Consider the following 24,125-nt stretch of genomic DNA (forward strand, 5'->3'; position numbering starts at 1 on the left):
AGCAGGGAATCTGTTGAAGATCAGGACTTCCAGCCATCATGGTCTGACAGAGGTGCTGGAGAACACCAGCAGCTCAGAAACTGACCCCAAGGCAGAAAGCAGGGGAGCTGAAAAACTGCTGCCTTTTATGCATTTTCTCTGGCCCTCCCCCAGAGCACTGGGATAGGAAGGGACCTCAGAGAATGCTGACAAGTCACTGGCCAGCCACACATGTCCGACATGAAAGAACTCCTTCCCCCTCTCCCCTTCCCTCCCCTTACTTTCCTTTCCCCTCCCCCCCACAGGGAATCCAGTATAGGTAAGTCGAATATTTGACCCTTTTCAAATATTTGACCTGTGCTATTAATATTCGACTTCTGGTATTCGATTCGACAGCTATTTGACCAGTTGCTATTCAACTCGACTTTCACTTTTCAAGGTCGAATATGTCAAATATTTGTTGAATCGAATATTAAGTTGAAGCTTTGCACAGCCCTACTAGTTATACCGGTTTTTGCTTAATTTTAAACTAAACAACGTGGTGCAACTCCAAAGCATATTACTAGAGCTTCTAGTTTTCCTTTAAATGGGGAAAAAACGTGTTGTATTAGATGTGATGTGCCACACTATCTGCACCTCCCTTTTACAAATCCTAGATCCACCTATGGAACCACATGCAATAGAATGTGAGAGGGGCCAAGATATGACTCCTGTTTGCTGAACTGGAGTCTGACTTGACCAATCTGACAGTTCTAGTCAGAGCTGGTATATGTGTGGCACCCTGCAGCTATGTCTTGGGAAGCACTCAAACCAAGGTTTTCAACACACCAATGTCAAGTGCTTCTGAAAAACTCCTCCTATAATGAACTATAAAGAACCTCGGGACCTGCCAGGTAGAGAATGGCTGCTCTGACATACCAGCTAAGTGGTCACAAGCCACTTTTGGAAATAATATGAATGCTCAAATGCCTCCCACCTCTGACATTATGTCAGTACAAATTCATGGCAACAGCATATGGGGTCACACTCTGAAGGTTCTAAGCAGTCAGAAAAGCTAAAGATCTAGATCGGGGTCAGCAACCCCTGGTATGCGTGCCAAGCATGGCACGCGAGGCCATTTTCTTCGGCACGCATTGGGGCTGGGGAGACAGCAGCTGTTTGCAGCCTCCCAGCTGCAGTCAGCCCCAGCTCTGGGTAGCTGCTGCCAGCCGGGAGATCGGACTGCTCTCAGTAGGCAGCTGGGAGGATGGAAGCCCTGCTCCAAGCAGCCTGGGCTCCGTGGTTATGAGCAGCTATGCAGAACCTGGGCCAGCGGCAAACATCTGCTGCCTCTCCACCCCGGCGCTGGCCCCAGCTGCCCGAGTGGGGGCAGCAGCAAGGGGCACAACCCTGCATGCTGCCCAGACTGCTTTCATGCACACAGAGGAAGCGTGACCCAGGCAGAACGAAGCTTGTAGTAGCAGACAGCTTCCCTGTGCGGCCCCTCTGTCTGCTGCTGCTCCAGGTTGCACATACTGCGCTCTGGATGGCCCAGGGGAGGGCAGCAGGATCAGGAGCACAATGCGTGCAACCCAGAGCAACAGCACACAGAGAGGCCACACAGGGAAGCTGCTGTGAGCCCCAAGCTGCCCTGGTCACACTTCCCTCGTGTGCACAGAAGTAATGTGGGCAGCACGCAGGGTTGTGCCTCTTGCTGCTGCCCCCGCCAGCAGGGGAAATGTGGCCAGGACAACGGGGACCTCAGAGCGGCAGGCAGCTTTCTGCATCCCCTGCTGTGCTGGGTTCCAAAGCTGCCCTGCAGAAGCAGCAGTGATGGCAGCACTGCAGGAAGCATTGTTGGTATCTACAGCCTCCCTGGAGCCCAGGGCCAGGTCTGGGGCTGGGAGAGCTGGGGCCAGAAGGCAGCACATGTTTGCAGCTGGCTCAGGTTCTAAGTAGCTGCTGATAACAACAGAGCCCAGGCTGGGGGACAGAGGCAGCAGGGCTGGGAGGCAGGGGCGGGGAGCAAGGGCTTTAGGTGGGGGGCAAGGGGCACAAGCAGAGCATCCTGCCATGTACCCCCTGCCCTCATTTTGTTTTTTTGGCTTGCTGGCACTCCAACACCTTCCAAGGTAAGCATTGTGAGCTTTTTCGGCACTACAGACAAAAAACATTGCCTACCCCTGATCTAGATGAAAGTCAGGAGGTACATCAAGAGCCTTTCCATGGAGTGAGAAGTGTCTTCTCTGCTAGCCATGAAAACATACTATATATTGCGAAGGAGCAAACAAAGACCATTTGAAACAACATCCAAAGGACTAGCGTGGTGCTGCATTTAAGCTGTAGATTGCTTTCCCATCTATGTGACTAATATGACACTGGAAATCAAGTATCCAACTCACGTGATCAAGCACTTGGCTCTTGGCGGTATGGTACTTTTGTGCAATTGCATCTGCCACAGCATTTGTCCCCATGAACAGCGTGTTCCAGTTATGAGAGCTGGAGAGAGAAGACAGGTCCAGTTCATAAGACCACTTACATATTGCTCATCTAGTGATTCCCTCTGAACAGCCCAGAGCAAACATCCTTTCTGATGGCAGTGAGGGTAACAAACCAAAATGGAGGAAAGGAAGAGGATAAACTGAGGAGGAAAACAGCAGAGAAGTGGAGTAACTAGGTTATATGCAGTGGGACAGAGATACAAGGGATGCATTTCAATCAGGTTGAATATTCTTCACTTCCTCTCTTGAAAGTTTACCTGCTGTCACCTTGTCACAGCTTGGCAGACAGTTGCAGCTTCTATAGCTACTGCTGGGGAGTCAGGATATAGATCAATCCAATACAGCCGCTCATAGAAAACAAAGTGCATTCAAGTTTTTTCGGGGGGGGGGACGACAACAGATGAGGAGTGACTGAAAACGGAACACTAGGACCATGATGCAGGACACGTATCACACAGCAATAACATTTAGCTGACACTAGTCTTGGATACAGTTTCCCCCCTGCAGGAAAAAAAATCCATGTGCAATTTCATTTCTAGCCACAATGGACAATGTTGTAATTAATGCCATATTAAAAACAAGGTTCCAGCTATCCAATGTCACCTCCCTCCCTACCTGCCACTGCTTGCTTTGTCCTTGGAGTCTTTCTGCTTCTTGTATGAAGAGGATCCTGCAGCACTTGTGTTCTCCACTTCTTTCTTTAGGGTAGATGGTAACACATGCAGCATTCTGCCCTAGGGAATGGAAAATACATAAGATCTACCATTACTGCTTGAATATCTATGAAAGAAAGAGACCCAGTTGAGATGAATCTGAGTGCATCAGGGCAAGAGTGTCATGCAATATCATTCCACAACAGCCTTTCAACTTGAGGTGGAAGGGCCTTGTTCCACCCCCCCTTCTCTTGCTTGGCATTAAAGTGAGTCTAAGCAGCACCCATAGAATTTGAAAGACCAGGGGCTCAGACTTCTTTTGCTCCGATAACAGAGTAGCTCCCTGCAGGGTTCCCAGCCTCCAGTAGGCCAGGGTGGGTTAAACCCACTGGGCCACATAAACTGCTGCTGCTGCTATATCACTGACTTAAGCTTTCCCAGGTGGAAAAACAGAATGGCACTATATTACTCAAGGCACTGGAAGGGAGGAACCAAGCATCCTATTTAACAGAGTACCTCCTCAAGAGTTTGCCCATCTGGTTTACAACACTGTGACAAAACAACCCTGAGTTGCATCCTGTGATGCAAGCTAGTGAAAGGAACTGTACCTGGAACACCTGCCCATCCACTTCTGCAAAGGCCTTCACTGCATGCTCAGGGATCATGTATGTGATGAAGGCAAATCCCTTGGGTTTCTTGGTCAGGCTGTCTATAGGGAAGTGAATCTCTGACAGAGGACCTGCAATAAAAAGGCAAGACCTCGCTCTGTGACATGTCACTGCTCAGAAATCACACCAACTTTGCAGAAAAGAGATCTGTGCTGGCATCCTCCATACAAAGCCAATGGATGAACGGAAGTGTGAGTACCAGAGCAGCAAGTGCAAAACGATATGCACGCAGGGCAATCCTGGCTTTGCTAAAAAACAACCACCATGCACATAGCAGTTCCAACCAACTGAGTTGGTTCTTTACCATATTTGGAAAATAGTTTGTCCAAGTCCTCCTCAGTTGCAGAATAGGGAAGGTTCCTCACAAAAAGCCGCCCAGACTCAGACAGGTCCTCCTCTTCCTCATCATCCTTCTTCCTTCTCTGCCAGGGTTGCTCTTCCTTTTCCTGTGCAAATTTCATCTTTGGTACCCGCTCCTCTCTGGACACCTCAATATAGCGCCCACCTATCACAGACACCAGAGAGATGTCTTAAATCTCAGGCACCTCCAAAGGCTGTGATGAGCTCTGAGTCCCAAAGCAATCAAAACAGGTCTCCTTCCCTATCACAATGTAGAATGGGCTTATGCTGCTGGCATGAACTGAAGAAACTCCACTGACTAACTGAAACTGTACTACATCCCCTAGCGTAAATTTTGCCAACCCCACTCCCATAAAAAGAATTTTAGGGTCCTGGCATACCTTGCATTTATTACATGATTAACAAGTTAACTGAACTATAAATTACAACATGCCATTCATACAGCCAATTTATGGCACGAAAAAGATGTTCAGCATTACTCTTTGTGACTGGTTTGTATCATGGATTAAACTGCATGTGTGGCACGTGATACAACCGCACTACACCGGATTCCTGGGATCAGGCAGAGGGCAGCCCTGAATCCTGCTTCAGTCCCAATAATCATGCAATTGGGATTTGAGGAATTATGCCTAATCTCCCCGGCCGCCCCCCCGCCAAAAAAGTCACATTTTGCCATGCATGCCTGGCGTGACAAGATGCATGATTTTTGGGATTAGGCATAGGTAGCTTAGACATGGCTAAAACGTTGCATCTCAGTACTGTTCAGCTCTCTGTCAGTCAGATACCACAGTGTGCAGGGTCTCACATGACTCATTTTCTGTTTCTAAGCCAAAAGGACTGAAGTTTTGGAAAATATCTAGGGTGAATCTCTGTGTCATGGTTCGCAGCTACTGGCCCAGGGATCCCATGATTGCTGCTGCACTCTCCTGGCCAAGTGATTCTCTTATAAGGAAGTTTAGGGATGGTTACAGGAGATAACTAGCTGGGCAGCCCTCAGACCTGGAGACCTCTATACAGCTACAGAAACAAGCGCAGTGCATGCAGCTGTATAAGTAAACAAGAGTTCACTTATAACAATGCACCAATATGCAGAGGAAAAGACTTTAGAAGCAGAAAGCAAGTCCCCAAATCCAGCTGATCTTAGATGTCTCTGTTCAGACTGTTAAATCAGGCCTAGCTGCAACAGTGCTTTGTGGCATGGATGGCAGATTAAAGCCCGCCAATTTGTTTCACTAACAGCTAGCAGGTGACAGCTCCCCTCCGATTCCAACCCAGATCAGATTCAAATTGCCTAGGCACAGTCAGAAAGCTTATTCCTGAGACCCCTGCAACCCGCTCCCCCCACCCTGACTAATAGGTTAGTTTAGTAGTTCATTCTTTGGATTACCTTGAAATCAGCAGGCCGAGGACTCTAAGGTATTTCTGCTCTGTACCTTTAGCCTGTGAGTATGAGCATCATCTCCTACTAGAACAGAATCAAGCATGTCTTTCCTACTACTTTACCAGCAAAGGGGGTCAATTCAGCATTACAGCACCTACTATGTGTGGTAGTAATAAGCAACAAACAAGCCTCACCCATGTATTCATTGTTCTGTTTCAAGGCCTTCTGTACTTCTTCCTCCCTGGTGAAGTCAACAAAGACATAACCTGGGTTGGGGGGGGGGGGGGAAAAAAAAAAAAAGAGGTCCAGCTGAAGAATACGTGGGGTATGCAAATTCCTTAGGCATCAACATTAATTACATTAATTAGCTAACTAAGAGCAAGTCAAATTTTTCTTTATAGATTCCCACGTATAGCTTTTATTCACCATTAAAAATGTACTCTGGCCTAAAAATTATACTTGCTTTCAGACAGAAGGGGCTGCTTTCTTAAAAGGGGTGACTTTTAAAGATCTCTTCTGTTTTTGCATGTACAAGTATATGGCCATAAATCAATGTGGAAGCCAGTTCCCAGTGTACTTTCTACACTTTTAAAATGTCTCAGTGAGCTTTTGAAGGAATAAGGGTAGCACGTGAAAGGAAAACACTGCACAGCAGAAATTCACTGTCTTCCTGAAACTCACTCTGGTTTTCTGCTGTTCACACACACCATTCTCAGTAACCAGCTAGGATCCCTAGTGTAAATAAGGTGAAGCTGAGGTCTGCACCTCAAGGGAAAAAAGCCTCTAACTGGAATATGACCAATTATTCTACAGAGCAGAGGCATGAAACTGGTTTGGCCCCTGTGCTGTATCCAGACCAACCTGGATCGACCTCTGGTAACAGAATGAGCAGGGTAAGGAAGCCACACAGGGTTAACAGAGCCATTGCTCACCTCTTCCTCAAACACCCAGCTCCTCCACTAGCCCTATGAGCTAGACGACACGGCTCTACAGGCCACATCTGGCCTGTGGGCCATGTTAGACATGTCTGCTATAGAGGACCACAAGAGAAGCTAGTTCATTCTCCCATTTGGCTCTCCAAAGCTTGCAGCTGTAAGAAAGTGACACAATCCCAGCTGGAAAAGCACCTGCAACCATCTATGATGTGGCACTAGCTTTATAGCATCATTCCTCACAAGGGTATGGACACGCACACATTTGGAGCTGTTTAAAAAAAAAAAAATGGGGGGAGTTGGCAGCTGTTGTGTTCATATGGTTCAGATTTATTCAATCATAAGTGATATGGATGTAGCAAAACCTCTCCAACTTTAAACCTGGATGAAGCAGTGTTGAAAGTTGGAACAGTTTTACTGCATCTGTAGTGTTTCTGCCTTGTCCACACAGTAATTAGACCAGAACAGCTGAAGCCTTTTTGAAATGGCTCCACACACGTGTGTTTGTACACCAGCTCTATTCTAAGGTCACATCTATGTTACTAAGTTGTGTTCGTGCAGCTGTATCAGCTAGGAGTTAAGAAACACACACGCACACATACTGTAGCTGATATTGTATCTATTTGCAGAGCAGTTATATCCAATGATTGCTCTATGTCAGTTGTTCTGAACCTTTTTTAGACTCAAAGCATGCTTCAGTAGGCTCAAGGCACCCTCCATAAGTTCTGTGAATTGAGTGGCACTCCATTTAAAAAAAAATCATTTATTACAGTGCCTACCTCCTTACAGAGGGGCCAGGCAATGGGGCCACAGGAAATGCCAGGCAGGGATTGAGCCTCAGCCTGCACTTACCTGTTTATCTCCTTGTACCTCATAGCACCCTTCAAAGGACCTCCTCATAGCACCATAGCTATGAATTGCTGGTCTATATAATTTAGAGAAATGGTGCAGTGGATAACTAACAAGAAAAAACAACCCACCTTCTCCCCTGACACATCTCCACTAGGGGGCTCTGTCAGCATGGCTATATAACAGCAAAGGCTCTAGTGATGGCAAGCCACAAGGCAGGGGAACCCCGGATGCACAAGAACTGAGGCACATACTAGCAATTTGGAACTGCAAGAGTAAAGTAGAGGAGAGAGGCATACAAGAGAAACAATCCTCAGGCATTTTCCAAGCACCAAATGCAATATCTGTTACCTGTCTTATTTCCATGCTTGTTTCTTGCTATCCGGATTGCCACAGGTTTAAGTGGCAGGAAAAATTCTCTAACATTTTTCTACAAATAGGAGGAGGAAAAACAGAACAACAACAATTTTAGTAACTGGCTTCAAGGGCTCAGCCAAATTTTTGAAAACTAGTTTTATATATGAGGAATGTGGACTTTACCGAGTGTCAAGCCAAGAGTCAGGGACTGAGCAAGTTCAAGAGATAGCAACATTCCCACACAAACCACTTTCTATTCTCCCAATTGGGATGAATACAGAAGCCCCTACAGTAGGGGTGGGCAAATCTGACCTGCGGGTGGTGGGTCCCCTGGCCCAGGTACAGTCTGGCCATGGCACGTCCTGCTGCCCCCTGGTCACGCAGTGGGGTTGGGGCAGCTCCACAGCTGGACTGCCTTTCTAGGTAGCCCATGGGACAGGCAATTTTTTCCAGCTCTTGCCACTACCAGTTCTAACCCTGTAGTACCAGCAGGTACCCACACTGAACAGCACTGACCCTGTGTACCTGCACCTGCTCTAGGCTCAGGAGCAGTGGCACAGGACAAAAGCTGTTGCTCAGCATAGGGGAAAGCATCTCCTCCCTCTCCCATTGCTGGCAGTTCCATGTTGCTGGTGCCCATAGCCCGTGTGGGGCTGCCCTGCGTCTCCACTACAATCACTGCCACCTCCTTCCTGGCTGCCCCATGAGCAGCGCAGACACAGGACAATCCAGTGTGGGGTCCTGCAGCAGGGAACTGCTGGCACCGGGAGGGGCTGCTTCCCCCCACAGACTGAGCAACAGCTTTTGTCTCATGCCACCACTGTTGAGCCTGGGCAGATGGGGATCAGAGCAGAGGCAGGGCATGCGGGGTTGGGGTTGTGCAGCACAGGTCCCTGCCTGTACCGTGGGACTGGGGCTGGCAGCAGCAGCAGCCAGAAAGAGCTGCCTCCTACCTGGGTTGCCTAGAAAGGCAGTCCAGCTGCAGAGCTGCCCCAGCCCTGCTGCGTGACCAGGGGGCGGCAGGACATACCATGGGTGGGCAGTGCAGAGCAGGTGAAGGGCAGGGGGGCTAGGTCAGGTCTGAGCATGGGTGCCAGCTGATCCACTCTAGCAGGGGTAAGTGCACAGCAGACACAGCGAGTGCTAGGGCTGCATGCTGCTGACAGTGGCAGGCAGGTGCCACAAGGTGCACAGGCTCTGGGCTGTTGAGGGGCGGGTACTGACCGGCTCAAGGGGTGTGCATGAGAAGTTTCGTGCACACCCCGACATACCCACAAACCCTCCCCCACAAACATACCCTTCCCCACACACACATGCACAGCAGCACCTCCCCCCCACACACACGTGTGCCCCTGGGAGGAGCCCCACTAACTGCTATGCACGCCCCCCCAACACACGCACCCATGCACCCCCACCCACACTCCACGCCACCTTCCCCCTCCATACATCCCCACAAACCCCTATACACACCCACGTACTCTCCCACACCCTACACACAGATCCAGTCACACACATACCCCCCCACAAACCCCATACCCACCCATCTACACTCCCCTATAATATATAAGAGTAAGACCTCATTTTGAGCTATTATGCAAGCATCTCTATGTACGTCACACAAACGCACACAAATCAGGACATTTTTTTAAACCTTGCCATAATTTGTTAAGTGGTCCTCCACCTGAAATAATTGCCTGCCCCTGCCTTTTGGAGTACTTGCTGCTCTAGTTGCTTTGATTGTTGACTTGCAGATCATGAGTATTCAGGGATCATAACACTTCCTCCTTTTGCAAACACCATTTAAGCCCTGACAAAGAGAGAGAAAGGCCATGAAAAAAGATCCACCTACCTCTGTGACATTGAAAGGGGCACCACGCAGCTTCACAGTGTATACCATGGTTGCTTCAGTTGAATCAGCCCGATTCTTCAGCTGAGGAGAGGAAACAATTGAGGCAAATAATGTGCTGTGCAGGTGGGAGTGGTGACAACCTGATGCTACAAAGCTAGTCTTACTCAGAAAGCAGGGAAAATAGCAAAGTGATTTGCCCACTTCCTGATCACAGGTACAGGGTAAGGATGCTCTTGAATGGAGAGCTCTTTCTCTGTTCCAGAAACTGATGCAGGCTAGCAGGGTCACTGAGATGTTCGGATACTATGAAGATTGACATGTACATGATAGGACTGGTACATGTACCTGTGGCCTAGTGGTTAGAGCACTCTGCAGGGAAGTAGGAGATGCAGGTTTATACCTCTTGTGGATGAGAGGCAGCCTAGGGCTTGGGTGTTCCACTGTCTAGACAGCTGCCCTAACCATTACGTTACTGAACTAAAAGGTAGGCACAGATGATGCATAAGTGTTGACAGTGGGGGAAGGGGAGAGCACAACTTTGTGCCACTGCTGGAACCGCCCCCCAGCCGGGCACTGGCTTCAGCCAGGCTGCAGCCTCATACCCTGCCGAAGGCACTGAAATCATACTGCCAACAACACCCCGGGCCCTGCTGTGCTACAGCTCTGTGCCCTGCTGTTGGTGCAGAAATTGCACAGCCACTGCCACCACCCTTGAGGCCTGGCCCTGGTTAGGCTGCAGCCCTAGGTCCCTCCATCAGCACAGAAGTCTGGGGGAGGTATGTGCCTTCCCCTGTACATCACCTATAAAGGTAGACAAGCCCACCAACCCCATTCTGCTTCCAGCAGAATAGCAAGCACATTTAAGAGCCAAAACCTTCAGTTCCGTGGTTTCATACCTGACATCTAGGCACATAAAGCAAAATAGAATTTATCTATCAGGGACTTGTCAAATGTCATACAAGATGTCAGTAGCAAAGCAGGGAGACTAAGCTAGGTCTCCCAAGTTCCCAACTACATTACCCTCCCTCCCTCCATCAAAAAGCACCATTTCATCTAGGATGGGGATGGGGATGGGGATGATCCACTGCATCAGGGGAGAGGAGAGGTGCACCAATCTCTTTCTATGGGAAGAGATTCTCAGATCTAATGGAGCTGGGTCTGAGCTTCCAAGTTCACCTGGACATGCATTTACAGTTTACCCTCGTCTCTGACTGGGTTATACCTCTAATTTAGTGCCTTTCTTTTTCTCTTCTTCCTTTGGTTTCCCTTGCCCTTTGATCTCTTCCAGCATGGCTCCCTTTTTCATCTGGATGTCTATAGCTTCCACGTTGCTAGGCTTCTCCTCTTCCTCACTACTTTTCTCATGCTGCTCACTGTCCTCCTCTTCCTCCTCCCTCTCTTCATCCAAGGAAGTATCCTTCACCACCTTCGATTTCAAGTAATCCATATCAGAAAGCCCTTTCGTGACAGCCACCTTTTCTGTGGGGTTTCCCTTAGCTGTCAAGAAGTGAGAACAAAGCATTAGATACTGTACACACAAATGCCTGTACCCTCTTCCCACCATGGCAAGCAACACATACCAGCATGCAGGGGAAGACTTTTGGTAATGCAGGAGCAAACTCCTTCCATACATACAAGGCACTGGAGAATGGCCCTGCTTCTGTATTCCATTACCATTCCACTTTTCTTTCTAAGGCCTCTTGTTTAAATCCAGCCAGTCAGTAGGGGCTACAAGCCATTACCACTCTCCAGGCTGTATGGTCACATTTATTAGACAAGACAGTAATTGCAAACCAATGCTCTGTGGAGGTGGGTCCCAATCCCATAAAGATACAAGTGCAATGAGCAATAAACTGCCTCAACAAACAGGGGGAGCATTAAGCAGGCATCAGAGCATGAACCCCTTTCTTACAACTGAGGGTTTTTTAAATGGACTCAGTGGCAGAAACAAAATCCTGCTCTGCTGATATCTACACTGTTTTCTGGGTTGTATGTTTGGGCATGTTTCATGAGCACTAAAAAAATCTGGTGTTTAAGAACAAATCAGCATTATGTGATCATGTTGAAATAAAACTCTCCTGGAAAGCCACTCTGCATGTTAGGGTCATCCACACTACAGTGATAAGGAAAGCCCCCAAAATGCAAGGACCTGAATGTATAAAAACATGACAATGTTTTTTCAATGGATAGTAATTTGCAGAGAAATGGGAGCTTCAATATAAGTGAAACTATCCCCAAATTCAGCAACTATTTTCAACCAAAGAATGGGGAAAGGTTTTCAAAAATCTTGAGACTTGATTCTATGACTCATTCAAATTGATTGGAAATGTTGAAAATATTTCAGCTGAAATGTTCTCAAAACAAAACCTCTGACTTTTTACTCCAAAGAGTGGTTTTCATTAAACAAACAAACACAAAACACCTTCAACAAAAATAAATAAAAGTTAAACAATAGGGTAACCCTAAATGTTTACAAATGTTTGGAGCAACCCCAAAAGATGCCTCCCCGCTCCCACCATTTTCTTGCTTCAGTTAAAAAACCCCAACAGCCAAAACCCCATACCCCCAAGATACTTCTTTCCATGCGACCTGAAACCCTCTTTTCCCCAAATTTGGGAGTGAACTACCAAATCTAAAATCCATTATTTCCCCAATTTTAGCAGACACTTCCAGCCCACAAAATATCTGAATCTTAGTTAAAAACCCAAGATGCACAGAGGAACAAACACAGTAACAGGAACACAGCTTATGGAAGAGGTTTCTTCTTTTACGAGTAGAAACAAATTAGCAGACTAGTAACTGAAATCTGAAGCCCTGGGCATAATCTGGACACCACTGCAGATATCTGCATTAGAATCACACTTCTGTGCAAATTCAAGCTACTTTTCTTCACTTAATATTTAGGGCTCAGTCCTGTAAGATGCTGAGCCCCCACCAACTCCCACTGACCCCAGAGGGGTTTGAAAGGCAGCCAGTTTTTCAGGAGCTTCATAGTACTCCACAGAATAAGCCTCCACACAAATACACCAATCAAAACGACGAGGAGTATCCAAGAGAATTACTTTTGTTGCCTTTATCTTCTTCCTCTTGGAATTCATCCCCACTCTCTTCACTCAGGTCACTTGACTCATCTGAATCGAAGTTCAGATAATCATCTACTGGCTTCAATTTTCCTGCCTTGGGCTTCTCTGCCAATGTGTCATTGGCCCAAGTGGCTACTTGTGACCGTTTCTGGTGAACCGTCAAAAACTCTCTGAACTCTTCATTTCCTTCCAGCTGTTGAAAAACCAACATATGTACAAGGATTGAACATGGAAATGTAGGACAAGGCAAATAAACTTTGGTTATCTCAGCAGCCAATGTAATTTCTGGCAAAGAAGATCACTGGGGAGGAAGGCTATATTCCTCCTGCGCGGATTACTTTTTCTTCCTTGGAAATGGGGACAATTATGCATAATTCAGGAACTTATGTCCAGTGCTATGGGATGCATCACAGAATCTAGGTAGACTACCCACTTCACCTGAATCAACAGCTCTGGAAGCAGCACTGCCTCTAATACATAACAGATATTAATGCTACTAACTGAACAGAGAAAAACATCAAAGCCAAATTATTAATGGACTTAAATACTTTGCATTTCTATACAACTGCTTTAATCTAAGAAACATATGGCACTAGAAGCAAGCACTGACATGCATCGGTAAGGTCACTGTTCTACAAATATGGACGCTGATTCATACAAAGATTAAGCAATTTCATAAGCTGAGAACAGAACCCAGGGGTTCTGGCTCCCAAAACAGGGCAGAGCCCGTTCAGCAATTTCTATCCTACCCTCTGCTCTCATGGACAATCCCCATATACTGCACATCAAAACTCACCTCTTTTAAGTTTCCAGCCACATTTTTCACCTTTTTATCCTGAAAGAAGAAACGGCTTTTAGAAAGGCCATGGGAAAAAAAAACAACACAAAAAGCTCAAGTGAGGTATCTCAGGTTACAAGCAAGTGACTATCAATGCATAGGAGTAGGACATGGGAGTCTTGGCTCCAGCTGCCTTTTCAACCCACCTCACTGTACTTACCCACTCACTTACTGGAGAAAGATGGCACAACTTACCTTCTTTGTACCCGTGTGATCTGGATTTGCAGTGGGTTTGTTAGCTGGCTTTTGTGAGTGTTTGCTCCAAGGTTTGGGTTTTGACGGGTCTCCAAAAGATTTACAGACCTCTACCTGAAAGCAATCATGAACAAGGAGCTCCCTTTTAAATTAGCCTTATTTAAATCATTTCAATTCCATTAAAACAGAAAAGCCTTAGATTGGGGCCCATTTCAGATACCTGACAAACTGTACATCCTAAAGCTGTGTGTAAAAGGAAGCTATGGGAGTTCCTCTATTGGAGTTCTCCAGAAAAGGCTGGAGTGGTTTAAGAGTAACAAAGCCTACATCTGCACAGGGAGTAGGACTGTGTCCCTAAAGATCCCATTTGAACTTTGACAATTCTATGGCTTGAAACATATCCCAAAACTGTTCCAGTCTCCATTGACATTCACTGCATTCTCCAGAGACCAAGAAAAAACACTTGATCTGAGCCTTCAAGAGGCCGAGAACTACATTTTTAAAGTGCTGGAGTGATATAGCTGTGGTCCAGAAAACATGCAAGAGGAAGGATTTTTGCAGATGACATCTTTTATTAGACCAATTACCTGGTTGGGATAGATGGTTTGAAAACAGTACATCTGCTGCATTTGAAAGTTTGTCTAAGCCTATCCCAACCAAGCAGCTGGCCCAATAAAAAGGTACAGCCCACAACAATACTTATATTTTTAAAGATATTTCAATGCAAATACAACTTTGAGAATTAATTATTATTCTGCCTTAAAATTTGAGATGTTCAATCTAACTAGCATTGAAATGACACTGGTACAGAAAAAGGGAGTGCAGACTGGTTCAGTGATGATTAGACTTCTACTATACACCTGAGTTAGGCTGCCCTTAAAAAACAGCTTCACCAAAACTAAACAGATCATTTGAGAGGTTTGTGTGTTCTTGCTTCTGCTCACAGGTCAGAGCCTGCAAGATCGTCTCAGCATCTCCATTATCTCCCTAAGAAAAGGAACTGGTACAGTGAATGGAAACAAGATACTGGAGGACTGCTACATCAGCAGGTTACGAGCCCTATATGGCACAGATCCTCCTGCTCCCAACTCTCATACATAAGCCTATTCCCACTGTTAGGCCACCTCTGGTTTATGAAAGGCAGAGGAAAGGGGATACTTTGCCAACCATGCGTATACACTGAGCCATGCCAATTTCAGTGGGCAAATTACTCAGTGAATGGCCTCCACGCTGTTCCACTGCCAACTTGCAAAGTAACAGATAGTTTGGCTCCATAAATGCAAATAAGGGCTAACATAAGTTGTTGGGCTGCCTGAGAACCATGTAACCAGCGTAGACATCAGATCTTACTATGCTAGCACAGTCCGTTGGGTTTAGTAAAACACCTCTTATCTCCTGAACACCCACACACAATGAGCACACCCTTAAGCATAAAGTAGTCTCAACTGCCCATTTTTCCCCAAGGAAAAAAAAAGAAACTTCTATGAACTTTTTATTTAATTTTAACACCAACTCACTGTGATCCTGGACGTGTCTATGAAACTCCTGTTGAAATGGTTCAGGGCTGTTTTGGCTTCATCCTCAGACTTAAAGCCAACAAAGCCAAACTTGCGGAACTTGCCGTCCTTTGTGAACTTCAGACAGCAGTCAGTCAGCGTACCAAAGGCAGCAAACAGCTTCCGGAAGCGATCTTCCTTCATCTGCAGGAAAAGGGCAGCCACCAGGGAGGCACATCAGCCACACAGCGTCCCCCACAGCCTTGGAGAAAAGCTGGAGAACAAAGTCTCTGTGCCAGAGAGGTCAGAGTTTAAACTGACAGTGGCTCTGCCTGGCATCACAGACTCCAACACAAGGGATCCAGCCCTGATCACCTCAGCATCATGGTGACCTGCAGGGCAGTGACGGCCAACCCCAGTTTCTCAGGGGCATCCTGCAAGGGTTTCAGACAGCTGGCAAACCAGGAGCACTGGGCTGCAGCGAAACCACAGGAGCCCTGCTAGGCGCAACCCGGCCGGAGCCGTGTGCTCCCTACACGGCACCGAGCTCTGCCTCCCCTGCTGCGGACAGCTACGCCCCCGCGCGGCACCCCCCTCCCCAAGCACGTGCCCCGATCCCGGGCCCACCCCATTCGGCAGGTTCTTCACGATAAGCCGCGACATGCCGGCGGAGGGTGAGGGGCGCGGGAGCGCTGCTCGCAGCCACGCTCAGTGAGCATGCCGACCCCTGGGCGCCGCCATCTTGCTCGTGGGGAGTCACGTGAGCCCCTTGCCCATGCGCAAAAATGTCGCGATGCCGAGAGGATCTCGCTCCCGTTCTCCAGCCGAGTCGCGGCAGCAGCGCATGCGCAGTGCAGGCAGGGCCCGGGGGTGGCGGGGCTGACGAGCACCAGAGGGCGCCGCCGGCGAGAGAGGGGTTGAGCCAGGGTGGCTTCAGCGCGCATGCGCAAGGGGAGGTGGCCATCCTAAACACAGGTATCAATAGAGCACAGTGATATTAATATATTTACAACTTATTTATTTATTGTTCTATTTACAATTTTAAAACAGCTTGGAAGCCTACCATTGTCTCAATCATTATAGTAAAATACATTCGAAATACCTATACATTTTGGCATTTGATTTTTTGTGTTCTTTACCATGGAAAATCAGAGCTCCTCCCCCCCTTCACTCACCAGGACGCAGGTCCAGGTGCGGCTGTCTCCTCCACCACTGTGGGCTCAGCAGGACGGGGCTGGCTCCCCACTGCTGCGTGCACTGCTGGGGTGGGGCATACACAGCACATTGCTCCGCAGATTTGTGCATGGGGCGGGTGACGGCCTGGGCTTCGTGTCCTGCTGCAACCCCACCACCCTCCCCAGGGCCTCCACGGCCTAGTGAGTGGGACCCAGTAAAGTGGAGCGTGGCCAGGCGTTGCCACTGTGAGACCTATGCCACCATGGCAAAGTGCCTCTGCCACCACCCCTGCTGCTGGGCAGGCAGGGGGCACCTCACCGTGGCAGAGTGGGGTTCCCAGCATCGGCAGCATCAAGCTCCCTACTGGGTCCTGCTCGCTGGGCTGCAGAGGTCCCAGGGGAAGGGCAGCAGGGCAGGGAGCCCTGCCCCCGCTCCTGCCCCTTGCACAAGTTTGGGGGCATGTGTTTCCCCCATACCCACACCTGGGAATGCACACAACAGCAGGGAGCCACTCTGCACGCCCAGACAAGCAACTGAAGCCTCTGTCCCATTCCTTGCCTGGGCCATGCGGCTGTGCATTCTGGCCCAAGCCCCAAGCCCTACATATCCCTGGTTGGGCAGCAGCCCCAGCCCTGCCCAACTCCCTCCCTCACTATGGGAGTCTCAATTCCCCCCAACCCTGCGCCAGATTTACCTGCCGGAGCTGCTCTCCAAACTGCAGCCCCTTGCAGGCTGGAATTCTGCTAGCCTGCAAGGGGAAACCCACCATTTCCTGCATTTTTCTCCTTTGAAGGAGCAAATTTGGGTTTTTCTCCTTAAAATGAGAAAATCTGTGTTTTATTGTGGGAAACAGAAAACCCAGATCCCTGCTTATAAGTCATGTCCCCCAGCCCCTTAACCATTTTCATTGCCCTCTGCTGGACTCTATCCAATTTATCCACCTCTTTTCTGTAGTGGAGGGCACAAAACTGGATACAGTACTCCAGATGTGGCCTCACCAGTGTAGAATAGAGGGGAATAATCACTTCCCTTGACCTGCTGGCAGCACTTCTACTAAAGCAGCCCAGTATGCCATTAGGTTTCTTTGCAATAAGGGTGTACTCAGTAATAGAACATCTCTGTACTGAACAGAGCTGCTGGGACTGGGATGCCCAGAAGTCGTACCTACTTCTCTCCACCCTGGGAGTGTTCTGTTCTCATATCCCTTCTCTATGCTATTCGCAACAGGACTGGAACCAAGAGAGGTTTCCTATTTCTGTTGGCGTGCCTTGGGACTGGTAACAAGCACAAAGGGGGCTGTGGGATGGGAGGAAATCTCCTGCGTAATCCACCCACTCTCAGCTTTCTGGGCTCAGTGGCCTTATCACCCACCGCTCCAGCCATATTACCTGAAATGTAATCTGTCCGTGGGCGGCAGGTTCTCAGGAGCCTATTATCAGAGTCGCCTTTCTGCTCATGCACAGCTTGGGTTACATATAGCTAGGCTGATCGGACGTAATCCATCGGAGCTCACTGTAATTATGCACAGCAGCACCCTGGCTTGTCAAAAGCAGAGGCCAGATATACAGAGAGAATGAGCATCTTGTGGTGAAAGGCAGGCACAGAGGGACACAGCGGGAGTTGGGCAGAGGGGTGGAATTACAGAAGAACAGGGCAGACAATGGCTGCAGTCAGGGAGAGGAAGATAGTGTTGCCAGCAGCTGCAGGCGACTTGCTCTGCCCCGTTAGTTCCTGCTGCCCCAAATAATCTCCCATACTGCTTCATTGCAGCAGCAAGAGTTTGGCCCCTGTACGGGTGTGCAGTTCTCCCTCTACTACTGTGCCAGGAATCTGGGAGGGGCGAGTATCCAGTGAGTATGGGGCTCATTTGGGACTGTCCTCAACTCTGCCACAGATTTCCTTGTGATTTTGGACAAGTCTCATAGGAACACACCTAAAAAGAAATCTAGGTATTCCAGCACTGAATATTGCTATGTCAAACTTTAAGGGATTTGGCCCTGGGGTGGAGTCCAGAACCCTGTGTTAGGTGTCTGCACATGCCTGCAGGGCCTGGGTGTGGTAGGCACCTTAGGATGGGGTCCAGATCTGCCCACAAATGGGACAGGGACCTGCTGAACATTGGCATTAGTTAGTTAGTCTAGAGCTAGCCAACAGGGGAGTGCAGAGGGAAGTAGTGTGTCTGACTTCTCACCCCTCCCAGGGGTTAAGGTGTCTTATTTAGGCCCACAGGAAATCACTTCCCTACTCTCCATTCATGTTCAGCAACCTAGACCCCTCTCCTAAGGGAAGGTGCTCACAGCCTTTCTTTCAGAGTGCAGAGAAGCCACTGCAGCCATCCACTGTTATACAGTCGCCAGCCATTCAGGGCACTCACCTGGGGTGTGGGAGGCACAGGTTCGACTTCTTCCTCACTTGAGGGGGTTCAGACCCACACCTCCCACATCCTAGGGGAGTGCTCTACCAATGGGCTATAGATGAGACTGAACAGAGGCCTGCTTCACTCTCTACTGTTGAACTTCTACCACTGTACCCAAGATAATACACAATTAAGGGGGACTGGTTTCTGACTATCGCTTGGTGATCAGGCCACTCGCTGGGGACGGGAAGTTCTGAATTCCAGTGCCTTCCCCAATGGCTGGTTATATCTTTTACATTGAAGAACAGTCAGACAAATGCCATAAGCAGTCCTTGGAGCAAAGGACTTGCACCCAGGACTACCTGTGATGCGGTGAGTGCCCTAACTAATAGACTTCAGTGGCAGATTTCCTTTTGTGCTCACTCTCAAGCTCAGCTAAGACAGAAGGGGTTGTGGGCATCCTCCTTCCCCTTCCCAGATAACATAGAGCCAGTACTGAAGGCATATTCTGAGGTGAACAATACATACTTACCTGGCAGGGGAAATACCATGATCATCACTAAGGCGGTTTTCCTAGTTGCTGGGGATAACTGCTTTTCTGGCATAAGCTAGTATCCTTGGAGGTAATGTATAAACCTCCCACTTTCTCTTCCAGTGGGAAGATCTTGGCTTCATGCCCATTTTATGGAAGTGGGAGACTCTTCTCTGGCTTGCTTCTGCAGCCATATAGCTGGGGGCAAGCGAAACTCGGGGGCACCCAAACTCCAAGCTTGGGCTTGTACATAAGATGCTGCCAAATGATTTGGAAACATCTGAAGCTCCAGGTGGGGGTGGAGGATGTTTGCTAGTAGTACGGCCACATATGACTCACGGATTTGTAATTGATTTGGCTGATATGGCTTGGAACAAAAAAGGCTTTCCTTAAAAAAAAAATGCAGGTGCAAATACCTTCTAGTTTTGTTACTGTTGAGTGTGTTTTCTCTTTTGGTGGGGGGAAGAATCCAGTGGCCTTTGGAACCCCCCTCCCATCCAGCTTCTCCAGAAGTCCCAATTCAGCAGACTGCGTTAGACACCACATTTCAGCTGTGGGTTACGCTGGCTCCCCACTCTCCTTTCCCAGCTCCGTTAACTCAGATCTGCCTGCCTCACTTGTCATATTACTTGATCCATCAGAGGCAGGAACCTCAGAGCACAGTCTCCATTTCCTACAGAGCCCCAGATAAGGGCATGAATAAATTCACAGCCATTGATTCCTCCTCTGTGCCTTGCCAATGCTGGATGCAGTAAACAATGAAGTCAGGACTGAGGCACCTGTTTGCAGATAAGGGTACTGCAAGGAACAGGTGGCTGCTGTGTTGTAACTGAGCCTGGGGCTTCAAGTATGGGCAGACATGACTGCTGCATGAGGGCTCTTAGGATGCAGGGAGAGCCTGCTCCACTGCAACTGGAGGTGACAAGCAAACACTGATACACTGCTGAATACAGTGCAGAACCCTCATAAATATGAGAGCAACTACAGCATTACATAATAGTACTTAGCTTTCATGTGGTGGTATTCAGCAGTACATTCCAAAGCTCCTTGCAATGGAAAGATTGGCCACTTTCTCCTGTTTCACAGGTAGGGAAACAGAGAAGAGATGTGCCTTATGCAGAGTCACAGAATAACACAAGGAGGCGAACCAGGTTTCCTGGATCCCAGTTTAACAATTAATTCACTACATGTTGCAGAATTTACAGAAATGTTGCAGTTACAAAATTGTCCTCATACAAAAAGAATGTTGTTTTTTAATGCAGCTCAAAAATAAAAAACGCTTAAATCATGTTCTACAAGGGAAAGACTCTGTATAACTACACTGAACACATTTGCATCTCCTTAATGATACAACAGGGGCTTAACTGTGAGGCACTTAGGTGGGTACGAAGCTGGCTGCGGGGTAGGACCCAGAGGAATACATCAAGGGCTCGGTGAACAACTGTTCACCAAGTCACCCTTGGGGAAAACCAGAAGTAATGGTCACAAACTCCTAGAAAGCCATTTCAGGCTCAACATTAGGAAAAACTTCTTCACAGCTAGGGTGTCCAGACTGTGGAATAAGCTCCCTCCACCCTGGAAAACACCAAGAGGAGACTGGGTGGTCACCTTGCTGGGGTCACCTGACCCCAGTTGTCTTTTCTGCTCGTGCAGGGGGGCTGAACTTGCTGATCTTTCAAGGTCCCTTCTAGCCTCACAATCTATGAACAGCTCAGCACCCAGGCACCAGTCCTGTAATGTTCAGAGAGGGTTGAAACATCACTACCAATAAATCACAACCCTCAGGAACCTCCAGGGCTGAGACATGCCTGCATCTCCCTGCTACAGAACAGCTAGTGCCTGGGAACCTCCAGCACTGAGAGTGTAGGTGTGTAGACACTTGAAAGTCCCCCTAGGGGAATCTGCGTTTGAAATGTGCTCAAATACCCTTAAAACATGGCACTTAGTATCTCAGTTTGAGCACCCAGAACTAGCAGGTGGTTCAGAAAATCTTGACCTCAATCTCATTACATTTCACAGAGAAGAGTTCTGAAGATTAAGAAATAAATAAAAGTCATGAAACAGAGGGATTGGATTCAGAGGGAAGGCGCTACTTAAGCGCAGGGCAAAGGAGTGCTAGTGAGAACAATGGGCAGGAGTGGAGGGGGCAGGTGAAGACACAAGCATGGCAGCTCCAGAACATTCATGCCAGGACTGGCATGCTAGGATAACTGGTCCCACACCCAGATTCTCCAGTGCTTTGTCCCCTGCACAGCAATTTATACTGTCGGGTATAAAACACGACCAAATCACAGCAGGTACTTTTGATAAACACTCTGGATTTGCTCAGCACTGGTAAAAATGACTAATAGAAGTGCTGGTGTATCAGATACTACAGAGTTCAGTGTGATGCAGCCTTTTTGGGCCTATCACTATAGAAACAGACTTTAAAGACAGAGAGAGGACTAATTTGCAACATATAATCTTCTGGGGTGTTTTTGCTGTTTTTCAAAATGCCCTGTTTCACTGTGTAAAAGATGCATCTTTTCTTTAGTCTAGTTCAGTTAAAGATACATAAATTCTGTTCCAGGAACTGCTGCTTGTACTATATTATTACCAACTAAATGTCCTGGTGAATTTGTATTTCTGGTATAGGATATTGGTTATTCTGTCTGTCTGCCTTTGTTATTACTGTAATCACTAAACAATGCCATTCCCCTGAACAGAAACAGTAACTATACAAGTACTTCCAGTAGAAGGCAGAGATCTCCAATGGTGTGCTGCTTGTGGCCAGGAGAGGGAGCTCTCTGCTTGCTTAATACTCTAAGATTTGGAATTGGGATCCTCTATGAGCCTTTAAATTTAGGTGTGAGCCAGAGGTAGGGAAGGAGAGGGGAGCAAGGGATAAACGTGTGTAGGCCTGGCTGTGTTGTGAAGAGTTCAGATTTGGCTCAGGTGCAGTCAGTGTCACCCCCCAGAGCTGATGCACAATTTGACTTTATGCACGTGACACTGGAGAAATTCCCCCAGAGTCTAACCAGCTTGCTGGCTCTGTGCCACCTGGGCACTCTCTGCCAAGGGAATCCCTGTGGGGCTGGCAAAGTGACTGCTGGAGCTGTACAGAGTAGAGTCCAGGATCTGAGCTGGAGTGTCTGCTTTATGCTTTTACATCAGCAAGACAATGCTCACATTAATTAAAAGACCAACCCAGCCCTCTTCTTAAAAGTGTCTTGGGCCCATTTCTGACCTCTTAAGAAGACAGGCTTGGACAAGGCCACCCAAATCACCAAGCCCAGTCCCCAGTGAGCATCATAGACAACCCATATCCCGGCCCAATCATCTATAGAAAAGCCTGCTCTGCACCCCAGCAAACTACAACCCCCTCCCCCCCACTCCTCCCAGTCTCACTCATGCTAGTTCTGAAAAGAGTTTTAACTCCACTCTTGATTTATACCAATGGGAGAGGAGGTCCTGATCCCTCAGTGCAGATAACACATTAAGTAATGAGTCAATCGTTACTACCAGAAGCTTTACTTTGGATTGATTCAGGCTGCTGAGCCAGATCCTCACTGGTGTAAATGAGCATAGCTCCATCAACAGTCTTGATTGGCACTATCTGAGGAGATAGCCCCATTGTCTAGACTGTCTTTCAAGGTCACATTTAGCAATTGTGGATAGGGGTGACTAGTGCCTCTTGAGTCGGGGGGGGGGGGGCACAATTTGTGGCTGGGCCGGAGGGGCAGGCTAAAAGCCCCATATCCACTCCTATACTTCTGTGCCATGGCTTAGTAACCCCCTCCCCCCGCCCCACCAACATGCCACCAGTCCGTGTGGCAAAAAACCTGCCCCATCCTGAACGGTGCCGAGACAGTGGCCCTCCCCCCCTACCAGTCGCCTGTGATTGTGGACAATTCCATTTTTCTAGTTTCAATTGGGCACACACCCTGGGGGCTGATAATTAGGGTGTGGTGAAAAAAATCACGGGTCATTTTTGAGCTTCTTGACCGAAGTGAATTCAGTTGGCATTAAAATGTGGCATTATCTAGCTGGGGTTCAGATGCCCCCTGCCCTTCTCATTTTCCTCAAACTCTCTTCTCAGTCACCTTTGGAAATACAATCTGCCCTTCAGGACCCAGGACCTTCTCCCATATCCTCCCTATAACCTGGAGTCTGGAGGCTAAGTGGTCTGTCTACCTGGCATAATGCCCTTCAGGTGGGTGTCCCCAGCTGAATGACTTTCCAAAGGGGTCCTCCGTGGGCTGGAGTGGATCTGTCACTAACCTCATCTGACTGCAGCTGCCAGCACAGGGGAGGGAAGCCATGATAGATGAATCCTGCCCTGCTCTGCCCCTGCATATGGTCCTCTGCTCCATATAGCTTCCTCATTCCTCGCTCAGATAGGCATCATGGGCATCTTTGCTCTAGCTGGATGCGATGAAGGGGAAAATAGGTCTGCTGTAATAAGATGGTACACAAAGCCCCCGCCATCCCTGATGAATAGTCTCTGGATGGTTCTGTAGTGCCAGCACTTCCCTCCCCCTCACTCCCCTGCCATCTGTCCCCTGTCCCCGTCTCTCACCCTGCTTCCCACCTCTCACTTCACAAGGCTGTCACCCCTGTCACTTGGAATAAGAGGTGGTACTGACAGAGCCATGCTCACACCAATGTGAGCATGCCCGGACCTTGTCCTTGCCTCTCCTCTCCACTCAGAGATGCTCTCTTTTCCTTGACCTGCTTGTTTCCCTCTTGCTCTGCTGGCAGAGGGGTCTTGTCAGTTGAAGGCTGGAATTCAGCTCCGACCCACAGAGAGAATGACCAGGAGGCTGCAGGCTCACAGATAGCCCTTGTTGTTTCTGTATGGAGAGCCAGCTTGGCCCAGGTCACAAATGAGCACCTGAAGAGCAGTGATGAAATGGGAAATGCACCTAGACCTTGACAGCAGTTCCCTCATAGAGTCAGGCT

At 48.3% G+C, this 24,125-nt stretch overlaps 1 protein-coding gene across 2 annotated transcripts in view; it reads right to left on the minus strand.

Annotated features, from left to right (window-relative positions):
* The window catches only part of RBM19 (RNA binding motif protein 19), a 128,867-nt gene extending 112,989 nt beyond the window's left edge, over positions 1-15,878 (minus strand). For both annotated transcript variants that reach the window (XM_019539343.1, XM_019539344.1), the window contains exons 1-13: positions 15,748-15,878; positions 15,142-15,324; positions 13,625-13,738; positions 13,388-13,426; positions 12,571-12,784; positions 10,731-11,005; positions 9,509-9,589; positions 7,654-7,732; positions 5,716-5,787; positions 4,085-4,285; positions 3,721-3,851; positions 3,075-3,193; positions 2,361-2,457 (exon numbers count right to left, since the gene is read on the minus strand). In XM_019539343.1, coding sequence (XP_019394888.1) covers positions 2,361-2,457; positions 3,075-3,193; positions 3,721-3,851; positions 4,085-4,285; positions 5,716-5,787; positions 7,654-7,732; positions 9,509-9,589; positions 10,731-11,005; positions 12,571-12,784; positions 13,388-13,426; positions 13,625-13,738; positions 15,142-15,324; positions 15,748-15,783 — 1,641 coding nt within the window. In that variant the 5' untranslated portion in view covers positions 15,784-15,878. The remainder of the gene's footprint in view (positions 1-2,360; positions 2,458-3,074; positions 3,194-3,720; positions 3,852-4,084; positions 4,286-5,715; positions 5,788-7,653; positions 7,733-9,508; positions 9,590-10,730; positions 11,006-12,570; positions 12,785-13,387; positions 13,427-13,624; positions 13,739-15,141; positions 15,325-15,747) is intronic.
* Positions 15,879-24,125: the final 8,247 nt, after the last annotated feature.

The sequence above is a fragment of the Crocodylus porosus genome, unplaced genomic scaffold (assembly GCF_001723895.1).
Source record: "Crocodylus porosus isolate Cpor-Errol unplaced genomic scaffold, CroPor_comp1, whole genome shotgun sequence".
NCBI classification, from domain to species: domain Eukaryota; kingdom Metazoa; phylum Chordata; order Crocodylia; family Crocodylidae; genus Crocodylus; species Crocodylus porosus.